Source organism: Cyprinus carpio, chromosome A23, assembly GCF_018340385.1.
Source record: "Cyprinus carpio isolate SPL01 chromosome A23, ASM1834038v1, whole genome shotgun sequence".
Lineage (NCBI taxonomy): Eukaryota > Metazoa > Chordata > Actinopteri > Cypriniformes > Cyprinidae > Cyprinus > Cyprinus carpio.
In genome coordinates this window covers 12,740,714-12,763,895 of record NC_056594.1, presented here as the reverse complement: position 1 = coordinate 12,763,895, position 23,182 = coordinate 12,740,714, and the positions used below count along the sequence as shown (strand labels likewise).

Sequence of the window (23,182 nt, the reverse complement as noted above, 5' to 3'; positions counted from 1 at the left end):
AGACAGTTCACCCAAAAATGAAAATTCATTCACTTTCATGTCTCCATTATTTTAAACCCCCTGACTTGCATTGTATGGACAAAAACAGTTGAAACATTCTTCAAAACACTTTCTTTTGTGTTTGTCAGAATGATCTGACTTTTAATTTTTGGGCAAACTGTTAATTTTTGTTTTAAAGTGTCAGGAAGTGTAAATAACAACAAAAAGTCATTTTAAACTGGACCCTCAGACATGTGGTGTCTGTCTTGGATTTCTGAGCTATCTACATAATTTAACGCTTAGATTGCAACAGAGTTAAGTGCAAGTTCATCCTGAGATGAAATGGGCAGTTCGCAGCACAAGAAAGGTCTCACTATGATCATCCGTTCTTCGTAATTTCATTCTGATCCTAAAGGCAAAAATTATCAAATGTATAATTTGAGATTACAAATCTTTTCACTTGCTTTAGGCACTTATGTCCATAAGTAGGCTGGATAATTTGCGGTCACAATTGAATATCTTTTTAACCAATCACATCTGTACTCATTCCTCAACCACAGTCTTCTTAGATATTTCTAGGAAAGGCGGGTTGTGTTATGATTCACAATAATAACGGCCATTAATTCAAAGTCTTTCTAAACATAACTCAACATACAAAGCACTCTTTTTAAAGCAAAATAAGGTCTGACCAAGTACATCATCAAGACTGAATATGTTAATAAATGAAATCTGGTGCTTGCAATATATCAGGGTGTCGATTACAGCAAAGTGACAGCTTGAGTTGAAGGTATAAAGTTTGACCTCCTCATCCCATTAAGTAACATCAAGAACAACACACAAAAAACACTTTTGTCCAATCTAGGTCAAGCTTGTGAAAGTGAGTGTCACTATGGTCACAGAGGGTAGGGTACACAGTGAACCAGAAAAGAGACTAGATACTGCCTAATACTACCTTCTCTTCGTTCAGTCTAATCATTCGTAATCTAGGTGGGACAGGGTAAATTAAAGCTTGCCATGATGAACGATGGATTATACATAATAAGTAGCTTACTACTGTGCTTTTGAGGTTTATGTCTAAAGTAAACTTCTCTTGATTTATCCTTTCATACAATATGGGTCAGATTACCACTGAAACTGAGGGATTTTTTAAACTTAATCACTGCTTACTCCCCATCAGCATAGATCACACTGATACACAAAGTTGCATACACTAATGTTCAAAAGTTTGGGGTCAGTAAAAAAAAAAATACAAATAAAAAAACAAACAAACAAACAAACAAAAAATGGGATCACACCTCTTTCAAGATGAACATTCAAAAATGCCTAGGTGGCATAACGGTGATGTCATGTCACAACATAAAACAGTAAAGCTTTAGACCCTGATAACTGACTTTCGAAGTGTTTTTTTTTTTTTTTCTTTAAATCACATACTTTGACTTTATGAAAAGGCAGGTCAAATCAGGTTGGCTCAAATGTAGTAAAACTAGGTAAACCCACTTGATATTTGACTAAATTCATGATTTGTATTAAAGAAAATTACTAAATTACTTAATTTAACTATTACGAAAAAAAGAATCGTCACATTTATTCTAGATGCAAGTACCATGTTTTGACCAATTTATTTGTTGATTAAACAACTCAACATCTTTAAAGTCCATAAATCAAAACATTTGTAGAAACTGACACCAACCATTTTCAAAGAACCTGCCACTTTTAACTAAAATTTTCCGTTTCATCATCTCAGACATCCTTATTAGTCTCTGACCCATATAACATCCCCTAAAACATACAACTATTTAAACAAAGCCCCAAAGAAAGATAGGTATAAAGGCAACTACTACACGCACCAACTACTAGCCACTTCACTGACCAAAAGCGGCCAGTGCCTTGAGTTAAAAACACATAGCAACAGAAGACATGGCAGCCACAAAAACACACAAACGTGTGTTATGAGGTTGTAACTTGCAAACTGAAGCACCATCAGTAGATAAATTGACAATATGCATAAGAAAATCTGTCAACGGCAGCACATAATACAGACAGATGAGAGAGCAAACGCCCGTCTGAGCTGCACATTCAGTCTTCATTTACACTGATTCGGTTAGCAAGACGGATGAAGAATATAAAAGACAGTATCAATAGCAGAAACCTCATCGGAATCAGATGTAAAAAGAAGACTAAATATCATATATTGCTTGTCTCGTCCATTGCAAACATCTATTTCAGCACCACCGTGTTGTGTTAGCATCCAAGCTATGTTTTGCCTGGGATTCCTGTATGTCAGAAAGACATATACAGCAACCTAAAGGTGTGTTTTATTTAACAATTTATATCTGTAAAGACAAGTCCTCTGAATCTCAAGAGCTAATGATTATTTAGCACAATAGTCAAATGGTCCTCACCGGTGTGCTGCATCCTCTGTCGTTATTCAAACAGAAGCAGCTTGTCGAAAGGTCTCGCTTGCTCCAATTTATATCAAAGACTCAACAGTTCATCAGTTTCTCGTTGGATATAAGCGTAATTTGTCGTGTAAGGTTGCCAGTGTTTAACGTAAACGTTACTCCTTTTCTTAGACGAGCGTTTGGTTCTCTTGTTCGAGCGGCGTCGTAAAATCCTGCAAATCCGCCTGGACACATCATCATCTGTTAAAAAACATATTGCTCTTCCTTTCCGCGATATTATCAGCACACCTTTCCGCCGGTGAATGTAGCGTCAGCGTATTCACATATGTGTTATTTTACATAATTTACAGAGCAACGTCCGTCGCCGCGGCGCACAATCATTTCTCCTTTTTCGGTTAAAGAGACGCGCGCTCGCTCGTACCGCGTGCTCCAACTATGCGCGCCGCCGCCTCTGTCTGACCACGCGAGGTCGCGCATTGTCCCAGTAAATGTCTGATTAAACAATGAGATTTGGGCATTCTGATATGACTGATTTACATTTTAATAGGGTTGTCAGTTATTAGGATAAATAATTTGTTCCGGTTTTTCTATTCATAGCCCGATCCTATAATATCACTTGACAATTCATGTAGCCTTAATTATGAAAATACGTATTTAATGTAATATGCGTGATGTAGTCTATAAATCAAAAGACATTATATAGCCTAACTAAGGCAACAAATGTTTTATTTGTGTTCGTATGCTAATTAGCCAGCTACTCAAAGCAATATTTCAATATGATAATAAAGCAGGACTATGGTACAATGAATAAATTAATGTCTGAGATGTACTCATGTTAAACAAGGATATCTCCAACTTTTTTTCTTGCTAGTTAAGGATATCTCCAAATACTAGCAGTTATTTTCCATACCAACTATTTTTGTTTCATCATACAGACTATTTAATGACGCTTTACTAAAATATATATATAATATATATATATATATATATATATATATATATATATATATATATATATATATATATATATATATATAAATGTTTTTTTTGATAGACAGACAGATATATAGATAGATCTAAATAAAACTATTAAAAGTACTTGTAAGTCTGGAATAGGTACGTAGTCTGAAGTGTTAATATGTGATTCACAGACCCCCATATAATTGTCATAATTTGCATTTTACCACCAATAACCGAATAATTGAATAGACTATTGAGAAAGTGTCTTGTAAATGAGCAATACTGAAAATGTAATAATACTAGTGACTAATTTAATAGATACTAGGCCTACAGTAGTTATCACTGGAATGCGTGCTTATATCTCACCCAAATGTGTAGTATACAAACTAAAAAACATAGCCTACTAATCGCTAATTGGATTTCTTAGTCATTAAAAACAAAAAGGACCGACATAAAAATAGGTACTAGTTGGTTTTAAGGAATAATATTGTTTATAAAACTAATTAAATTAATAAAAGTTTAAAATAATTTATAATCGTATACAAACTGTCATTATCGGTTCCATTTCAAATTCTTCATTCTCTGCTGCCCTCTAGTGTATCAGAACAGTAATGCCGCTGTCCATGGTGCTTGTTTGGGTGATTTAAATTCGCTGACAACACGAGCTTCTGTAAATAGCTTTACTGTGTGCACGTGAACAAGTCACTTCCTTCGGAACAAACTACATAATTCGCCAAAAACACATGCGTTTCGGTGGCTGCAAAAATAGTACATTTCACACAACCAACCAATATGTTGATCAAACATCTGTGAGAGTTTATTATGATACAAGATTAAAAGTAATCCCCCCAAAAAAAGGCTGTCCTACATGAATAACCTGGATATTTGGTTGATTTCTATCAAAGGTTGTCTATACAGTACATTTCATCAGTGCATCATTTTACGATGAACAAAAACTACACATGGAAGAAGAGTGGTGCAACTTAATTGAGATCGAGTCTCATGACACTGATCTTATTACAATCATGGATTAGAAATAGCTGACAATTCTTAATGGACTCTCTGGACATTCTTTAATGCGTATGTAATAATCTGTCTTTGAATGTAAATGCATATAAATGCCATCCTTCAAAGTAACCACTAGGCACAGATTTTATACAGTATGAATTTAACATTCTAAACTATATATAATCTTTCTAAACTTAATATTTAAATATTGTTAAAAAAAGATTTACTCTTTTTTTCTTCATAAAAACACTTCTTTCTGCAATCACAACAATTATAATTCCACCAGACCACAAGACTTCCAGTTATATTTTCATTTAAGTTTTTTCCTTCACCTTGAAGCAGACGGCTCTGGAGGGAAAATCCTCTTCGAACCATCCAATGAGTAAAATTTTTAGGTAGCTGAATTGTGATCATACGTAGTGCTCCTTGATCCTCGTGTTTGAAATTTTTCTACAGTTCAAACCTCCCCATGAGGCCTTAAGTTTCTAAAGGAGCACGCAGAGGAATGCAGCCATCCATCTCCAGAGACTCAGGCCAGCCTTCATATTTATTACTACTTTTACTGTTCTTCACTCGCTGAAAGAAAGAGAAAAGAGTCTTGAGCTGCTTTAAGAAATCAAAATAGTAAATTATTAACCCTTAAAAATGCACCGATAGCTAAACTCTACCCCCACTTTTTACTGTTGCTCAGCTTTCCAAAACATCAGTGAACAGCTCTATTTGGAGTAAAAGGTTCTCAATGCTCTCAAATGTGCACAAATCACCTAGATATTAATTGTACATGGGCTAAAATGAAATGAGACATTACAAGGCTTTTTATCTGCCATTTTTGCTTTAAAGAAACACAGCAATTAATGTGATTAAAACATTTAGCAAAACGTTTTAATCCAAAGCGACTTGCAAATGAGGAATATTAAAAGCAATTTATTATACAAGAGCAAATCACATCAGTACGCAGTGCCAAGTTTCAAGTTTTTTTTTTTATTTTTTTTATTTTTTTAAGGAGATGGCTTTGATTGGGGTTTAAGTTCAGTACTCGCAGAAAAATTAGCATTTTGGTGTATTTCATGAGGTCATGATGGTCTCGGGGGGAGGTTGATATATATATATATATATATATATATATATATATATATATATATATATATATATATATATATTAGTTATATTTAAAAATATACATATATATACATACACATACATACATACAAATGTTATCCCTTAAAACTCATCTTTGATCATTAAAATGAATAATTTCTTCTTGCCTTTAAATGGCTTGAACCAAACTCATATTGAACCATGATCCCAAAACCAAGGTACGTACCAAACCGTGAGTTCTGTGTACCATTACACCCCTAAAAAACAGGTATACAGAGACTCAAAAATCTAAGCTCATATGTAGACCTTTAAAGCTTTATCTAATGATTCATATTTATATTGCATATATATTGTATATATTTAAATGAAATTCAAAATTATATTAAATTATATAAAAAAAATTATTAAAATAAAAGCTTAATAACGCTTATTAAACTAAAATAGCTCATGTAATGGATTAAGTAATAAACTATTAATAAACTTAATAAATAAGTCATAAAATTATTATAATAATTAATCATCACTGAAAGCCAGATGATTTTATGTTTAAAAATGTTTTACTATGTAGTGACATTTACTGTGGAGCAAGAGAAACTGGCGGAGTGACTTTGTATCATAGATGTGGCACTTTGCTTGAAGCGGATTAGTCAAATTTCAGTTTGAGATCTCTAAACCAGAACATAACCTGCTGCAGAGCAGGTTAGCTGTGGAGCGTACGTTACTATGATGATGAACACAATGACTAAAAGCCAAAACACTTGGTGCCAAAGACCCAGAGTTGGCACAAACTTCACTGAAACCTACCTGGCTAGCCAGCTAAACCGGCTTCATGGTACAGGCCCCAGGGATATACAACCCTACTCCTGAAGAGCTACTGTCCTGACTTCAGTTCCCACCCTGCCTGTAATTGTCAAGTAACCCTAAACAACTTGATTAGCTGGTTTGTGTGTGTTTGTTTGTGGTTGAGCTGAAATCTACAGGATGGTAGCTCTCCGGGGTGTGTCTCAATCAGCTCCCTTGCGCCTGAGTTCATGAATCAGTATATCGTGTACACAAATTTGGTCACTGGTAAGTACCCTGACTCACTGCACATTGGGACAGTGATTACTTAATTTCCGGTGACATGACTATGGACAACATTGTAGAACGTCACCGCTGTAATTAATCAATAATATATTATTTTTATTCTCTTCAAACACATCATTCTGTTACATGTTCTTACAACATTTCAGCCGAATATTAATTATAAATGTTAACTAGATGTGATCATTAACTGTCTAGTAGTGTGTTTATGTTGAAAGGACACATAACGGTGCATGATATTAATAGCCTTTGGCTTGACTATGTTATCAATCAGCTAATAATGTGTTTCTTGTGTTTTATGCATCTTACCTTTGGCTTGTGTTTTTGATAAGAATGGATTTTATGCACAGGTTGATGGGATTGGATACATGTTTGTGGCGGTAGGAAACGAGCTGTTTTGAAATGCATTTGAGACAGTCTTTGGTAGCAATGGTGTTGACTGATGAATTTGGTTTGTCTTAAAAACACCATACAGACATCTAAACAATGTTAAAAACTTGATTTCCACAATAAGAGGTCTTTAAAATTGAGCTTGCATTGAAAAAAAAAAAGCATATTTCTTCCCATAAATCCTACCTGTTCAAATGGGCTCTTATTTTCTATTCCTTTGGCTCCAATAAACACCCAGCTATCCCTTGAGCTCAGTTCCTTTGCTGCTGTGCTCCCCAGCTCCATAAACAGCTTTCGAGCCTCATCATTTAACCTGTGAATGGGTTTAACAATAAGTAAATCCAAGAAACAATGGAGAAAAAGAGCCCCTGATATGCTCTCGGTTTAGGAGCAATTAAATCACAGAAGAACATTAATCTGGGTTTAAAAGTAGAGTGCAGAAATAAATACACTCTTACTTGGTGCCCGGGTCATCAAAAGAAGCGACAAATACTAGCGTTCCTTCATGGAGTGGCCGAAGAAACTTCAGCAGCTCTGAAACATCTGTAGCAGAGAGAGAACATTCGTTTTAAGATCTGATGGACCACTTTCATGAGAAAACAGCACTTAACCAAAGTAATACATCACTCCAAGGGTCATCTCACCTCCTGCCCACATATCAAATGTTTTTATTTCCAAAACATCTCCATTAACCCCTGAGAAATGGAAATTGAGTTGTCATCAACAATGCATACACAACACATGCAAAAATATATCTGTACAAAAGCATGAGAGACTTACCATTTACTAAGGCAATATTGAGCCCTCTGCCAACATTGTTTTTAGCACTGCTGACAAGGCTGTGAGACCAAACAAACAAAAGTCAATAAGCATCTCAAAACAACATTTTTATTAGAAAGACACTTAATTCTTTGGCGTAAGTTAAGGGAGGATGAGAAAATGGAATATGAACAAAAGATAGGCATGGAAAGAGAAACCATCGCCTACTTGCATCATGCTCCCCAGTAAGATTATGAGTCTGGTAGTGATGGCCATGAGGAAAACAAAGACGATATGATGAATACCAGCAGAGACAGAACAAGAAATAGGGAGGGAAGTTGCATGCAGAGCTTAGTGTGCAGTGGTGTTCGTGCAAGCTTATTAAAGAGACCAAAGCAGCAGCGAAAAGGTCAGGCGACTTGCATTTTATCCTCCAGACAGATTTTGGGGCCGATGACATTGGCAGCACCGGAGACCAGCCGGAACGCCAGATGTTTGGGGGGACACGGTGCTGACAGGCCACATTTGTACTTGCGTGGTCGTGGTTCTGCAAAACAGCAGGTCATTTCATTGAATGATTAGATTGCTTGAATGTTTCTTGTGGAAAAATTCATGTTTCTAATGCAAAGTCATTTTACCTGGAGTGGGCTCTTCTTGTTCACCTATGAATGATAAAACATTGTGAATGAACATCAAGCCACTGAGATTGATATTATATTGTATTTTATAACCTAGTGGTCAACCAATTATATCACCATGGTAGATATTCTGCATTTCTTTTTTATTTGACTGAATGTAATATATTTTATTGCAGCAATTATTATGCTTGTGTCATTTACTATCATTCAATTCTATACACTACTGGTCAAAAGTTTGGAATAATTATGATTTTTTTATTTTTTTAATGTTTTTTTTTTTAAAAAAAGTGCAAGGCTGCATTTATCTGATCAAAAATACAGTAACAACAGTAATTTTGAAAAATATTATTACAATCTTTCTAATACACCTTATTTATGGTTTGAAGTGGGAGAGGTGTCACGGTGAGGGGGGATTTATGGATATTTTGTCATTTTTGGGAAATTTGGAGATTTTTATTTTGAAAATCTGACTCAATGGTGGGAGGTGGAAAAAGCACAGATTAAAGTTTTTTTTTGTCAACATACTGCTACTATGAAGAGAAATGTGAAAGACTTAGAGAATGAGATTGATGAAATGGACAAAAGAATGTTTGATGTTGATTATGGTTCAATGAATGTTTTGTGAGTTGGAAGCACAAAAGAAATGTATGCCTGGTCCTGCACTTTATCTACCAGTGCATGAAGGAAGGTAAAGTATGACAGATGTATGAAGCCGCATAAATGCCTTTCGATTACAAGCAGAAAAAGAGACTGTTGTATGAAGAGAATGTTGGATGGATTAATGTTGCTTTTGCTCTTCCAGAATCCATTAATAAGAACAAAGATTTTATCATATAAATCTGTGGAAAGCTGTTTTGTGAAGGCTGGGTATACCAAGCTGGGAGATCTAAGAAGTGGTGATGGCTGGAAAACAGCTGAGACAATGAAGAGCGTTGCTGGGTTTTGATCTCTGTGGTTTCTGAGAAGAATAATGGAGGAGGTGTGAGCAGTTCTACCAGGTGCCTGTAGAGAAGCACTGTCACAGGATTGGCATGGGGACTATACATCTCCACCCATTAAAGCTTCTGCTGTTGTACAGGAAGAGAACGAGGAGGCTGGACATTCAGTCTTATCATTTGAGTACCCCGAGTTGGGAGTTTTTCAGGACATTAAGAAGAACGAACTGTATGAGTAACAGTCACTCATCAGAATGTGCTAAGAGGAGTAAAGACTTGGAGGTGGTCAGATGTGTCTAGGACAAACTTTAAGGCATGCTGGAGGTCTTTGTGTAATTTGCAGATTGAGAAGCATACGGCAGACTTGCAGTGGAGATCAATGTTCGGGGCTATAGCTACGAAACAGACACGTGGCACACCTGAATCCAGCAGTGGGGAAAGAGTGCACAGTTTGTGGGATTGAAGAAACGATAAATCATTTATTTATTGATTCTTTTAGGTTGAAGGGACTTTTTGATTTAACACGATGTTTTACAAAGTTTGGAGAAACATTTTCTTTTCAGAAGTTTGTAAGTGGTCCGAAATAATTTTTTTCAGGAAAGGAGGACAGCTTAGATGTCTTTATGGAAAACTAGAAAAAAAAAATGTTGGGTATGGGTCCAATAAATTCTGAGATGGTAATAAAAGGGATGATAACTGCTAGAAGTAAGTATAAATATTATAAATTGGTCAACGATATTGTAATGTTTTCTAAAATTTGGTCAGTGGTAGGAGTTCTTTGTAAAACTGGAGAAAATGAAATGTTGATTTTGAATTTGCAGAAATGTTTTTTTTGGAGGTGTAATTGTCTGTTTTTGTAAAAAATTTTGTATATTAAGGAAGAAAAATCATTTAATAAAGATATTGTTAAGCCCCTCTCTCTCTCTCTTTATATATATATAAACAACTGACTTACTAAAACATTAACTAGAATTAAAATGAAAATGGAAAATATAAAGAATCTGAATGATACTAAAACAACAGCGGTCGGCCACCAATACATCCACTAATACATGTAACATTCTTACCACTAAATAGCATCCGCATAAAGGAGTTCCCATCTCTTCCTAGCATAGAATTTGCTAGAAGCCAGGTAAAGCCCAACAGAAGTGCCAAAACAATAGCACGCAGTGCCACTGGAGAATACAGAGGAAAGAAATTGCATTTGAAAGCCATTGTAAGAAGAAACTTCACTAATACATGAGAAGCATTGAAATGCACAGACCTGCAAACCTCATGGCAGACAGATGACAAAATCTGGTCAGCAAATAAAATTCTGTTTGAAGTAAATGAGAACATTAAGTTCGTAAAGCAGCGAGATTTATGATAAAGTTAATCACGAACAGAGTATAAGACATTCTAAAGAAATTAGTTTGAGTAACCTGTCATTCAGGAAATGTATCTCAACCAAAGTTTTAAACATACTTTAAAGCAAGCTTGATGCCCATTTCTGCTTGATATTTTATTTTTAATTTACTGGCTAATATGTTTTAAATATATATTGTTTTAACCACTACCCACTTAAATGACATTAGAGCTGTTAGTCAGTTGGGAAGCAACCCTCCCTGGAATAGAAACCAGCTTCATACTACAGTCTACTTATTTTAAACAAGCAAACTATTTGGAAATCGAATCACAGTCATGGAATCGGAACACACGTTACACACATGTATTTTAAAATAGAAATACGTCTAACCTGTAACCTACAGTGACCCTGTGCAGCAGGATTGTGAAACAAACTCTCTCTTGTGGTTTGACTCTGTCACAATTAATCTAATCGCGTTCAGTGCAGCACGTTCATCTTAAAAACACTGTCGACTAAATTAATCGGCAACAAATATAACGAACATTTAACGAGCATACAACGCCGTAATAAAGAAATATCCTTGTTCGGCGTCCTCTAGAAGCGTGCATATGTTTCCAATACACCGATCGCAATGACACTCTTTCCGCTCTGGGTGCAAACAGGGTGCAAATTATGAGCACGTGATTCTTGTGGTCACCCATTATGCAAATATCATCTCTTAGGCTCCAAATGTTTATGTAGTTTAAATGCAATTACACATGATCCGGCCAAAATGGTATTATTTATATAAACAAAGATTAGTATGCAAGTAAAACTGATGTGTACAGTACTATACCTTTTTAATGATGTAGGTTTAAGACATTATAGCAGAACGACATGTTTAAAGGTAAAAATATGTATGAGTGTAAATCTTTCAGTGGTTAAGTAATTAATATAATATTTAAAGTAATTTTAAAGACTTATTTAAAAGAACGTAACGTTGGTCCGGAACCTTTCTCCACCGGTCGGTGTTTAGTCCGGAATATAACGCACATGCATACTACTGTCATGATGGCCGCTCTTACTAAAGCTTTAAAACCAATCTTGGGAAGGCATTTGGGAAATACAGCAAAGGCAAGGCATTTTATTTACACAGTATGTCCAGAGACACCTTGTTAATGCAAAAAAATAAAACGAGATTGCTTATCAACGCGGCAAATTAGCGTGACATTTCAGTAAGACAAGGTCAGAGCTAGCTAAACAGTAGTTTAGTATTATTGCGCATTATACATGCACTTAAGCGCAGTCAGTGCACTTACACATTTGTTCATTTATAGTTAAAATTACATGTCATGATGTTACAGGATGATTTCAGTGATCGGCAGTGTTTCAAATCGTAGTGAGCTGCCAACGTAGACAACATTTTTGGCATTCTAGGCGTCAGATGTTGCTGTCTAAGTAGGCAGCGCACTAGGTTTGGAAACAGCAGTGATGTGAGGCGTACTCTGACGTGTGATGCTTAATGGGTCTGTTTTTGTAGGTCTTTGGCGCAGCAGTTAACAGTCAAAGAGGAAAACCTACATACACAGTGGGTTTCTGCAGCTAATAATGCCTTTCTGTCTGTATACTTCTATCTATCTATCTATCTATCTATCTTTATTGTACTATTGAGCAGAAGAAAAAAAAACTGTCTTACATGTGCTTAAGGAAGAAAGACATTAATTAATTGCGGTTCCTAATTCTCTATCACTAACTGTGATTTTATTTTTATTTTTTTAAATTCTTCACCTTTGGCCTTCGTCTGTCTTGAAGGGACAAATCATAGTAAGTATGGAGTAACATAAAAGCATGCTGTCAGATACCTCAGTTATTTCCATGATTATCACGCACGTGTAAGATATGCACTGAATATTTATTCATTATGCTTATTCGCAGCCGCCTCCCGCCAAGTATGGAGGCCGGCATACTGTAGCATTGATTCCTGGAGATGGGATTGGACCAGAACTGCTTAACCATGTGCGGGAGCTCTTCAGGTTTGTCAAATCAATACTTTGCACAAATATAAATAGTGGCTTATACTAATGCATTGCCACATGAAGATTTTCCTGTTGAATCGTAGGTTCAGCTGTGTTCCTGTGGATTTTGAGGTGGTGCATGTAAATTCTTCATCTACCAGTGAGGACGACATCAACAATGCCATTATGGCCATTCGGCGCAATGGAGTTGCTCTTAAGGGTCTGTACATCCAGCTAGTTAGTTGAATGTATTTTTTTCCCCTCTGTTTTTAATGAGATTTTAGATAACAAAATTGGTTTTTGCATATTTTGTTCCAGGAAACATTGAGACCAACCACACAATGCCCCCAAACCACAAGTCACGAAACAATCTTCTACGGTGAGCCTGAAAGACAAATGATTACACAGTTATTCTGTTTATACCAGCTCCATTATGCTGCTTTGAAAGTGTTAAAATAGTTGGGCCCCTCAGTTTGAGTTCAGTTGAGTGCCTCAGATTTGGCCTCCTGCCCTTGACTGTGTGTCTAGGCCAATTGACCACCACTCGCTCTCAGCAGTCAGCACAGCTGTCAATCTCTCTCTCTCAGCACGAGTCTAGATTTGTTTGCCAATATGATGCACTGCCAGTCACTTCCTGGAGTCCAGACGCGTCACAAAAACATCGATATCATCATCATTAGAGAAAACACAGAGGGCGAGTACAGCAGTCTGGAGCATGAGGTCAGAATTTTTCCGCACCCACTCAACAGACTTTCACACAGCTCTGCCTGTTTCTCGCACATTTTCCCTTATATACAGAAGGTTGACATGTATGTGTGAATTCATCAATGAAGATATTAAAATGTATTATTCTATTACACATAAGTACAAAAGAAAAATACATAAGTTGAAAGGTTTGGGGTCTGTACGATTTTTTTAATGTTTTTGAAAAGTCTCTTATTTTGATCAAACAGTAATATTGTAAAATATAACAATTTAAAATAAGTGTAATTTTTTTCTTTTGATGGCAAAGCTGAATTTTTTAGCAGCTATAACTCCAGTCTTCAGCATCAAATGATCCTTCAGAAATAATTCTAATATGCTGATTTGTTGCTCAAGAAACTTTTCTTCTTATTATTATTATCAATGTGCTGAAACAAACAAAGTTATGCTGCTTACATTTTTATGGAAATCAAAATTCTTTGAATAGAAAATTCAAAAGAACAGGTTTAATTTAAAATAGAAATATTTTATAATATAAATAAATGCCTATAAATGTCATTTTTGATCATTGAATGCCAAAAAAAAAACAAAAAAAACATACTGACCCCAATCTATTGAACAGTAGTGTATAATAAAACATGTTCATCATTTTGAATATTTTTTTTCATCATGGAAGAATATTAAAATATATAAAATGTCATTTAGGACAATCTATATTCTATAGAAATTCTATTATATATATTATGTAATTGTTCTATAGTATATATTATATCAGTATAAATGACATATTTCATTATGTGTTCATATAGTTCAATGCATGTGAGAGTTTTCTGTGTAAAATCTTGTTTTTGTTCTATCCATTTGATGTGTTTTTTTTTTTGTCTATACCCTAAAATGATAATAAATACTCATAATTTCCTTTGTGTTTCAGAGTGTACCAGGAGTTGTGGAGTCTCTAAAAATCATCACACGGAACAACTCCCTCCGCATCGCTGACTATGCCTTCAAACTGGCCCGAGAGAAAGGTCGCCGCAGGGTCACGGCTGTCCACAAGGCTAACATCATGTCAGTTAGTGTACTGCTTGTCATCTGTACTATCAAATCACATTTGTATGACAGCAGAAAATGTCACTGGTCACACAACGTGTTTTCACTCTGTTCTCCTAACAGGAAGCTGGCAGATGGGCTGTTCTTGCAGTGCTGTAAGGAGGTGGCCTCTGGATACCCAGACATTGAGTTTGATAGTATGATTGTAGACAACACCACCATGCAGGTGAAGTACTCATGCACAAATAATCAAACAAATCACTGACAGACAGTTTTCATGTGATATGAGAAAGCAAAAATGCTCATTACTATATTTAATGTGGTTATGTTCTTTCAGCTTGTTTCCAAGCCCCAACAGTTTGATGTCATGCTGATGCCTAATCTCTATGGAAATGTGGTCAGCAATGTGTGTGCAGGGCTGGTTGGTGGACCCGGTCTTGTTCCTGGTGCCAACTACGGGCGAGACTACGCTGTGTTTGAAACGGTTGGTCTGAAGGAAAAGACAGAGGCAATTAGCACAATCCTAACCTGCTCAAGTTAAAAAACTTCCCCCCACAATAATTCTTATATTTTTAGATTTATTATTGTTTTATTAGCTTCGGCCACAGTAGTGTTGTCACGATGCCAAAATTTTGACTTCGATATGATACCTGACTAAAAGGAAAGAAAGAATCACATGCCAGTGCCACCACAGGCCTATGGTGAGCAACTACCAGTCTATGATACAGCCGAGCCCACAGCTAAACAAAGATTTTTGGAACATTGGTAAGTTAGCTAAAAGGATAAAGCCAAATTAGACAGTTGGTACTGAGCAAAATTGGCCCGTCAAACTCAAACAGATGGTGATAAAGTTAATGTGTCGCCAAAATTTCACAATATGAGTAGTTTTGTTTTATGATAACAGTTTATATCATGATACAGTCATTTTTGTTATTTTATCTGTTATTAATAAGGACATAGATGCAAGTAACAAACAAAAGGATGAATACAATTAAACAAAGACTGAAATGAAATAAGCAGTGTTTTTAGGTGTAGTAGGTCTAACAGTTGCATTCAAGTAAGAGATAAAACAGAAATTGAATAAATAATCAAAATATAAAAGTGAAGCAGAGCATGGTCTTCAATGTATGAATTAAACATTCATACATAGATACTTATTAAAGAAAAGATTAGTGAGGAAAATTAGGAATCGTGGTGTTTTTAAAAGCAAGGTATCACAATAGCTTTTTAGTTCCGTATACAGTGCAACACTAGGCCACAGTTTGAATAATAAAAATAGCCAGCTATGTAAAACCTATTAGGCCTTTGCTTAATGTGTCTAGCGTCCACTTATATATTATTATACATAAACACAGAAAACTGTTCTTTAAAATTGTCACAGTTCTTTCACAATATTTCTGTTTTTACTGTATTTTTGGTCGAATAAATGCAGCCTTGGTGAGCATTTTAAAAACAAAAAAAGACTTTGAAACATTAAAAAGTTTACTATTATTAATATTCATAAGCCAGAGTTTATGATGTTCTTAAGTTAACTCAGTCTACTTAAAAAGAAAGATATGTTTTCTTGTTCTACATGCAATATATATGCGGTTTCTCTATTGAAATTGAGCTGTTCCAGTGAAACTGAAATACTAATTTTGCGTGACATTTGAATGACAGGCCACCAGGAATACAGGAAAGAGCATAGCCAACAGGAACATCGCCAACCCCACTGCCATGCTGCTTGCCAGCTGCCTCATGTTAGATCATCTCAAGTAAGTGATGAATGAGGAGCTCATGTGTTATTTTATGTGTCAGCTCTTGTGATGGTAATTTTGCTGTTTTTGCTGTTGTTTTATTTTTTTGTTTTTGTGTTGTTTTTTTTGTTTGTTTTTTTTTCTGTGTTTTTTGTGTTTTATCAATATTACTCTAGTTCAATGCATAATATATGATTTTTATAAGCAGTGGCTTCTTCTTTTCTTTTTCAGACTTCATGACTATGCCAACATGATCCGAGGTGCGATTCTCACCACCATGAATGAGACCAGGGTCAGTCATACTCACACTCTCTAATTTATAAACCCTGTCCACATTTTAGGGTTGGTCTAGCACATATTGTAAAGCAGGTTTTAGATCACAACTGGCTTTGGCGAATAAGAGTGTTGTCAGGTATGAATACCTGCCCATCAAGGCACCAGTTAGACTCAGGCATTCTTGGCATTATTTAAATTTGTGCATAAAAGAACTCTTTGTATTAATGAGTAATTTTTAGTGCCTTTTTCTAGTTAAATGTTTTGAGCTAGGGTTGGCCTCCCCACTCACAACTGCTGCTTCTGTCTCATTTTCTTGACAATAATTGTGTTTATTTAGATGCAGAATGTCTTTGCGATCACATTAAACAGGAGACTTTTCAGACCTCAGTGCCAGGCGCTAGTCAAACGAGCACGGAAAAGGTACAGGTGATGAGGGAGCTTCAGCAGAACAACAGTGAACTGTTGTCAGATGAGATGTTGTCAGGCCACATGTCATGAAAATTATTTTTTCCCTGTCCTCTCAGCTGTTATACTGTGCTCATAACACATGCTCTTCAATGTCACGCACAAATGCGGCGGTGCACACTGTAACCTTTATCAATTTATATCAAAGAGTGGAAGAAACTACGTGCATGCAATGTCAAAGTTATGTCGTCAGTTAAATCATTAAGTTACCAAAAAGGCAATTAAAGCTATCTTAAAACTATGCATGTAAATATTTGTTATATATAAGTCACATTTAAGAACATGACTCTGAAATGCAGTGGTTTTCAAAACTGTCCTGGAGCAGTCCAGCACTGTCTCCCTCATCTAACACACCGGATTCATCTTGTCAGCTCCGTAGTAGAGACTTTAAGAACTGAAGTGGGTCCGAAAAAGTAAAGCGTTGTGAGAAAATATGATGCGTGTCAGATCCACGTCATGTTCAGTAGTGGCGGCTCTTAAAGCAGCCAAAATAACCTAATAACCCAATAACCCAGCTGCTGTGATGACTGCTAATCAAAGAAAAAAAGAGCTTTAAAGATTCATCTATATTTAATTCAGAATTTAGTGTTTGATAACTTTATTCAATTTCTGTATATTTCCTACTTGCTGAAGTGCACAGGTAGCTAAAAATGACAGTTATTATAATGGGTTTATTTGAAGATTATTTTAAATTAGTTGTTGTTGTTTTTTTAAGTCTAATGAATGTTAAAATGAATAGCTCTCAATTATACTGTAATGTTGAATGGCTATAGTCAATGGTTAAATATTAGGGGAAAAAAACAATTTCCTAGAGACATCGGTAGTATTGGTTTCAGTGATACTTGCCTTCAGTCATAAAAAATGCCATTAAACAAATATTAATAATATATTTTGTTATTTCTACATTAATTTGAAGATTGAATGTGAAATTATTGCATTATAAAAGTATATTGAAAAACTTTAATGTTAGGTGGGATTAATCCTAATTAATTTCAGAAAAAAATCTGCAATTAATTAGTGATTTTTTTTTTATATTTATCAATTGACAGCACAATTCATTTTATATGAATGTATATATCGTAATACACTTACCTTAGTGTTCAAAAGATTGGGGTCAATAAGATTTTTTACACATCTTTGAAAGAAGTCTCTTATGCTCACCAGGGCTGCATTTATTTGATCATAAATACAGTTAAAACTGTAATATTGTGAAATATTATTATTATTATTATTATTATTTTGTAATAGTAATACGTAAATGAATACAAACAACGGTTTTCTATTTTAATATATTTGAAAAATGTACTTTATTCCTGTGATGACCAAGCTGAATTTTCAGCAGCAATACATTTTTTTTAAGATTCTTTGTTTAATAGAAGTTTCAAAAGAACAGCATTTGAAATAGAAATATTTTGTAACATTATAAGTGTCACTTTTGATCAATTTAATGCATTTTTGATAAATGAAAGTATTAAAAAATTAACTCCAGTCTTTTCAACTGTAAAGTATATTTGCTTGAAATTAAACTCCAAAATATTACATGGCATTTAGGTGACCCCCCCCCCCCACCATTATTCTTTTTTTAAATTGTACTGTACAGTGTAAAAATATTGTATACAATCCTTTATGAATATTGCTTGTATTTCTACATTAAGTTCTTAGTTCCAGAGTAGTATTTTTTACAGTTTTAACTATCAGAATCAAACCATTTTCAGAAGAGTCCACATGTTTGTTGCTCAGTTTATGTTTTGTCATATGTGTCATAATTTCTGCAATGTTTCCCGTTGCAGTTGCACACAGCTGACATTGGAGGTCAGGGCACTACCTCAGAAGTGGTTCAGTCTATCATGAGGATCATCCAGAGCGGCGGCCCCCTCACCACTGAGATCTAAAGCGAGTCAGCATCACTCCACCACTTTGGTACTGAGCACTATTTCCACATGATCTCTTTTGCCACTTAGCCTGAGTTATTGTAAATGCCATTTCCTGTTTGGTAGGGCTGTTAAATGTTTTAACTTTTTCTTGTAATATGTCACATCCATCTAAGTTTTCTTTGTTATGTCTGTGATTTTCGATGCAGTTCTGGCTTTCACTAATATCTTTTCCCCTCCATTTCACTTTCAGACACATCAGCTTCTTAAGGACATCTGCACTTCATTTTAGGTTTCAGTAACGCTGCTTTCACTTGAGACGAGAGATTTATTCTTGAATCCAGCAGCCTTTATGAGGATCAGAGGTGGAGATGGTATCACATGAAATACAACATACTTCAGCATTGTGATTGTGCTGTTTCTTGGGCATAGTGGTCTTTCCATGGGAACTGCAGTGTTTTTAGACTTATCATATTGTATCTAAAATATTATATTAATGTTATGCTAATACAGTATTTATGATGAGGGTCTTGCGTTGGATTTGTGTTTCTGCTGCTCCGTTGCATTCCACGTTTTATCCATTCTTACCATGTTATCCTCAAGCACAGCATATTCATTTTGGGGTTATACCTTTTGTGTTTACTTTAATGACCCTGAACAAATCTCCAACTGTCCATTTACATAATTATACTTGTAGGAACTACAGCATTTTACTTGTTTATCTGCTTTAAACAGTTGGGTGTTTAAATGGACTTCATATTATGGATACCAATACTTAATGTTGGTCTCATGTTGCATCAGTTAGTTTGGATCTTTATGTTCCTGTATTGTTTTTTGATATGCAGTGCTTAACAGCATGTGATTAAGTCTGGATCTGACACTGTCATCTTTTGAGTTAAACATGTACATTTTCCATCAGGTCATGCAGTTTCTTTGATTAGCATAATTATAATATTGTAAAGCAGTGGTTCTCAACCTTTTTGACTCCAAGGCTTCTATATAAAATATATGAATACATGGCTTTTCCAGGTCTAGAAATCACACTTTTGCAATTAAATTAAAGTTTAAATTTAAACCATTTTAAGTCATCCAAGTCATTTCCTGGTTGAGAACCACTGCTGAAAGGAGTTAAAATCTAGACTGTTGCACAAATCCTTAATGGCTCACTGGTAATCCAGAGACATAATGAATAAAATGTTTTTCCTCTTTAAAATGTCTTGCTTATTGTTTTGTCATCTTAACCTGGTACAATCACTGGCAACTTAAAATTGAACACAGCCTGAGAAATTGGACATATTGGATGTGTCTAATAATAATGTGTCCCATAATGCACATTTATACATTTCAGTTTCTCACATCTCAAATGCCAAGTTGAAATCTTGGAATCTTCTTTCACTGAGCTAAAGAGTTGCATCTGTGTCTTAGATAAGGGATGTATTCAAAATGTCTAGTGTTGGGGCTTTCGGGAGCAGGACATTTGGCAGTACACTTAATATAATATTCGCAAACAGGGTCCAAGGAAGCACTGGTGACAAGAAAATATCAACACTCCAGTTGAAGCATTATCTCTTTTTCGGGGCCATTGCCGAATGTTCTGTTTGACTCTGAACCAAGAAAAAAAAATATTTGGAGAATACAGTTTTCCTGCAGATTTCATTACTTACAGGACAACATGCTGCCTAAAGGATTGATGTATCAAGTGTGAGTCTGGGCACTAGAGGGCAACAAATCATAGATAAATACACTACATCTGTGTGGCAGCAGCATTGATTGGAACCATTAAAGTCTGTTCAGATTGATTCTCGGCTATAAAACTGCGTGTGCTCTCTTCCAAATAATCTGACAAGTTGACAGTCTCACTGACATCAAAATTTTTGATTGTTTACAGCTGGACCTTTCTGTGTGGAAAAAATAGCTTGCTGTTCTGAGAGGGAAACCCAAGGGACAGACTCAAATCTTATAAAATAATATTAGGAATCCTAAATGGAAATATAATTTCCATTAACATGAGTCAGAAGAAATAGTAATTTCCCACTGCTGTTCAACAGCCTAGCGATCGCTAACAAAATATAGCAGTTGTTGAAAATATGTGGAATGTTATTTGTTGGAGATTATGCATTTCTATGAACTACATGTCAAGGACTGTATGATTTGGTTAAATATTCTGTAGCCTTGTGCATCATATGTTTCTAATGAGAGACAATGGGAGTGAGATGGCTTGTAAAAAGCTGTCAATATCAGAAAAGAGAGATTTATAAAGGTGATGTAAAAAGTCTTGGATGTTTATGTTTTACAGTCAATGTTGAGTTGTTTCATCATGTCTACCTGTTTATTTGTTTGTTGGTTAGTCTTGTAATATGCAGGATTACGTACATGGAGTCAGTCAATATATAACAAAATAAATTATGTTTGACACATTCCTCCAAAGAAAAATGTGATTTTATGTCAATTTTTGCATTGTCTCACTTGAACAGTTTATTTGAATATGTGCCACAATGTTCTAATGAGGCTGAGGTCAGTCCTGAATTTCCATTCTTATATGTGTTAGTTTTTTAATCATGGTCATGTTCTCACTACTTGAGAATTTTTTTGGATTGCACACAGACGCCACGTATCTTGTTTGAGAATTTTTCTGATATAACTTGGAAGTCATTGATCTCTTCATGAGTGTAAGCTGTCCAGGTCTTGAGGCAGTAAATCTTATTGGATATTGCTGTGTACTTGTCAGATTCACAAGTGCACATAGATGGAGATTCATGAACAAAGATGTTATGAACAAGAAATGTATCAAGCCCAGAACACATTTATTTGTACTTAATTATTTAAGCAATTATGAAATAGAGGTGGCTTAAAGGAAGACTTTACCCAAAAATAAACCAGAACAGATATCTGATAACATATCTGATCGGAACAGAATCAGAGAAATGTAGCATTGCATCACTTGACTTAAGTCCATCAATTAACGTCTTGTGAAGTGAAAAGCTGCATGTTTATAAAGAACAAATCCATCATGAATATGTTTTAAAACTTTAACTTCTGGCAATAATACCAGTCCATAACCCATAATAATGCTTATTCCTTATTCCCAGTGAAAAAGTCCATGTTGTCCTCTCACATCAAAATCCAACAAATATTCATTTAAAGCTGTTTTTAGATATTGGAGAAAGCAATATTATGGATAGAGGACTCTCATTCTGACGGCACCCATTTACTGGAGTGGATCCATTGGTGAGCCAGTAATATAATGCTAAAGTTCTGATAAAGAAACAAACTGTCGGATAGCCTGAGGCTGATTAAATTAGCATTTTTAGGTGAACTACTCCTTTAACTTTAGCTAATTTTACTCTACTGTATAATTATCAGTTGTCAGGACAATTCGTTAATGTCTTCAAATTTTTCTATATGTATATATTTATGTATTTTAGATAATCAACACAAAAGACGTGCTACAGTAGGAAAAATAGGAAATTCTCTTTAAATTTACAGCAGATGCCTCTGTTCTTGCTTGAACCATATAGTCTGAGACTGACTTATTAACCTTTCCTTCTTTAAGGGCTATCTGTAATTTAACATCAGCCTTAGCTCTTGTCGCATCATTCATGGTTTAGGTTTACTGACATATTACAACTAATTTCCTCTGAGTGCTGGAATCATACCATCAATTATGTAAATGTGTGACCTCCCCCACTCCCTTAAGTTTATATCCAGCAGGTTTTTAGGGAGCACAACACATTTAAAGGGGGAATCCATCACATGAGCCGTCAAAGAGCAGCTGCATTCACTGCTGTTCTTTTAACTACAGCCTCCCCCAGTTTCTGTTTCCCTGTCATGACTGCCAAACACTTGTCTAGACTGTGACTAAGGACATTTATAGAAATGAACGGATTTAAGGCAGGGAATAATGCATGCAGAGAAAGAGTAGGCGAAAGAGAGAGGACACACATAAACTCCTCTCTTCTTATCTCTGATGTTAGTCCCCCTGCTCAGTTTGAAACATTTCTAAAGAGCTTTTGATAAAACAGATTTTTCTGAAAAAACACCAGAAAAGTTACTTTTACTTTCACTCTAAGTTTCTCATGTATATCTTATACTGAAGAGATCAGTAGAGATCATGACCACATGTAGTCAAACAAATTTACCAAGTTCACAAATGTGAAGATTTCTTTCTTTCTTTTTTCTCCAAAGTTTCAAAAAAGGGTTCGAATGGGAAAGGAGTTCTGAGTTCTGAAAGTTAAAGTATGTTAACAATAAACTGTAAACAGTAAACAGTAGCCTGCATTAAATTATTTTACTTCAAAAGTCATCTTTATTTATACACCTTTAGTTTTTTCTGTCCATGATATGACACATTGAAAGCAATGTATTCTGCTAGTGTGTGTGTAAGTTTTCAGGATAAAAGGGCAATTGTTTTAAGTTTCAAATGAATATGGGCCCTGTTTAACATTCCTCAAAATCAGTAGAGAAGTGCTCCGAACAACACGCAAGGGAAATCTA

At 35.3% G+C, this 23,182-nt stretch overlaps 3 protein-coding genes across 6 annotated transcripts in view; 1 reads left to right on the top strand and 2 right to left on the bottom strand.

The window, feature by feature from the left end:
* Positions 1-2,868, bottom strand: part of LOC109104288 (serine/threonine-protein kinase WNK3-like) — a 48,141-nt gene extending 45,273 nt beyond the window's left edge. For 3 of the 4 annotated variants that reach the window (XR_006153313.1, XM_042713218.1, XM_042713219.1), the window contains exon 1: positions 2,382-2,867. The gene's annotated coding sequence lies outside the window, so the exon portion shown is untranslated. Of the gene's footprint in view, positions 1-2,381 lie in introns of all 4 variants that reach the window. The other variant, XM_042713220.1, reaches the window with a different exon arrangement.
* A 1,264-nt stretch (positions 2,869-4,132) lies between these two features.
* LOC109103856 (protein FAM3A-like) lies at positions 4,133-11,257 on the bottom strand. Its single transcript, XM_042713217.1, has 10 exons — positions 10,988-11,257; positions 10,517-10,567; positions 10,320-10,427; positions 8,318-8,341; positions 8,103-8,226; positions 7,701-7,759; positions 7,565-7,615; positions 7,379-7,463; positions 7,107-7,233; positions 4,133-4,925 (listed from the first exon to the last, which is right to left on the bottom strand). Exons 2-10 carry the CDS (start codon positions 10,527-10,529, stop codon positions 4,827-4,829), a joined length of 690 nt encoding a protein of 229 aa, XP_042569151.1. The 5' UTR covers positions 10,530-10,567; positions 10,988-11,257; the 3' UTR covers positions 4,133-4,826.
* Positions 11,258-11,583: 326 nt separating this feature from the next.
* Positions 11,584-19,901, top strand: LOC109104289 (isocitrate dehydrogenase [NAD] subunit gamma, mitochondrial-like). Its single transcript, XM_042713216.1, has 14 exons — positions 11,584-11,710; positions 12,117-12,164; positions 12,389-12,400; positions 12,512-12,609; positions 12,696-12,811; positions 12,910-12,970; positions 13,179-13,311; positions 14,225-14,358; positions 14,464-14,566; positions 14,678-14,824; positions 16,000-16,094; positions 16,308-16,368; positions 18,608-18,737; positions 18,942-19,901. Exons 1-13 carry the CDS (start codon positions 11,630-11,632, stop codon positions 18,707-18,709), a joined length of 1,191 nt encoding a protein of 396 aa, XP_042569150.1. The 5' UTR covers positions 11,584-11,629; the 3' UTR covers positions 18,710-18,737; positions 18,942-19,901.
* Positions 19,902-23,182: the final 3,281 nt, after the last annotated feature.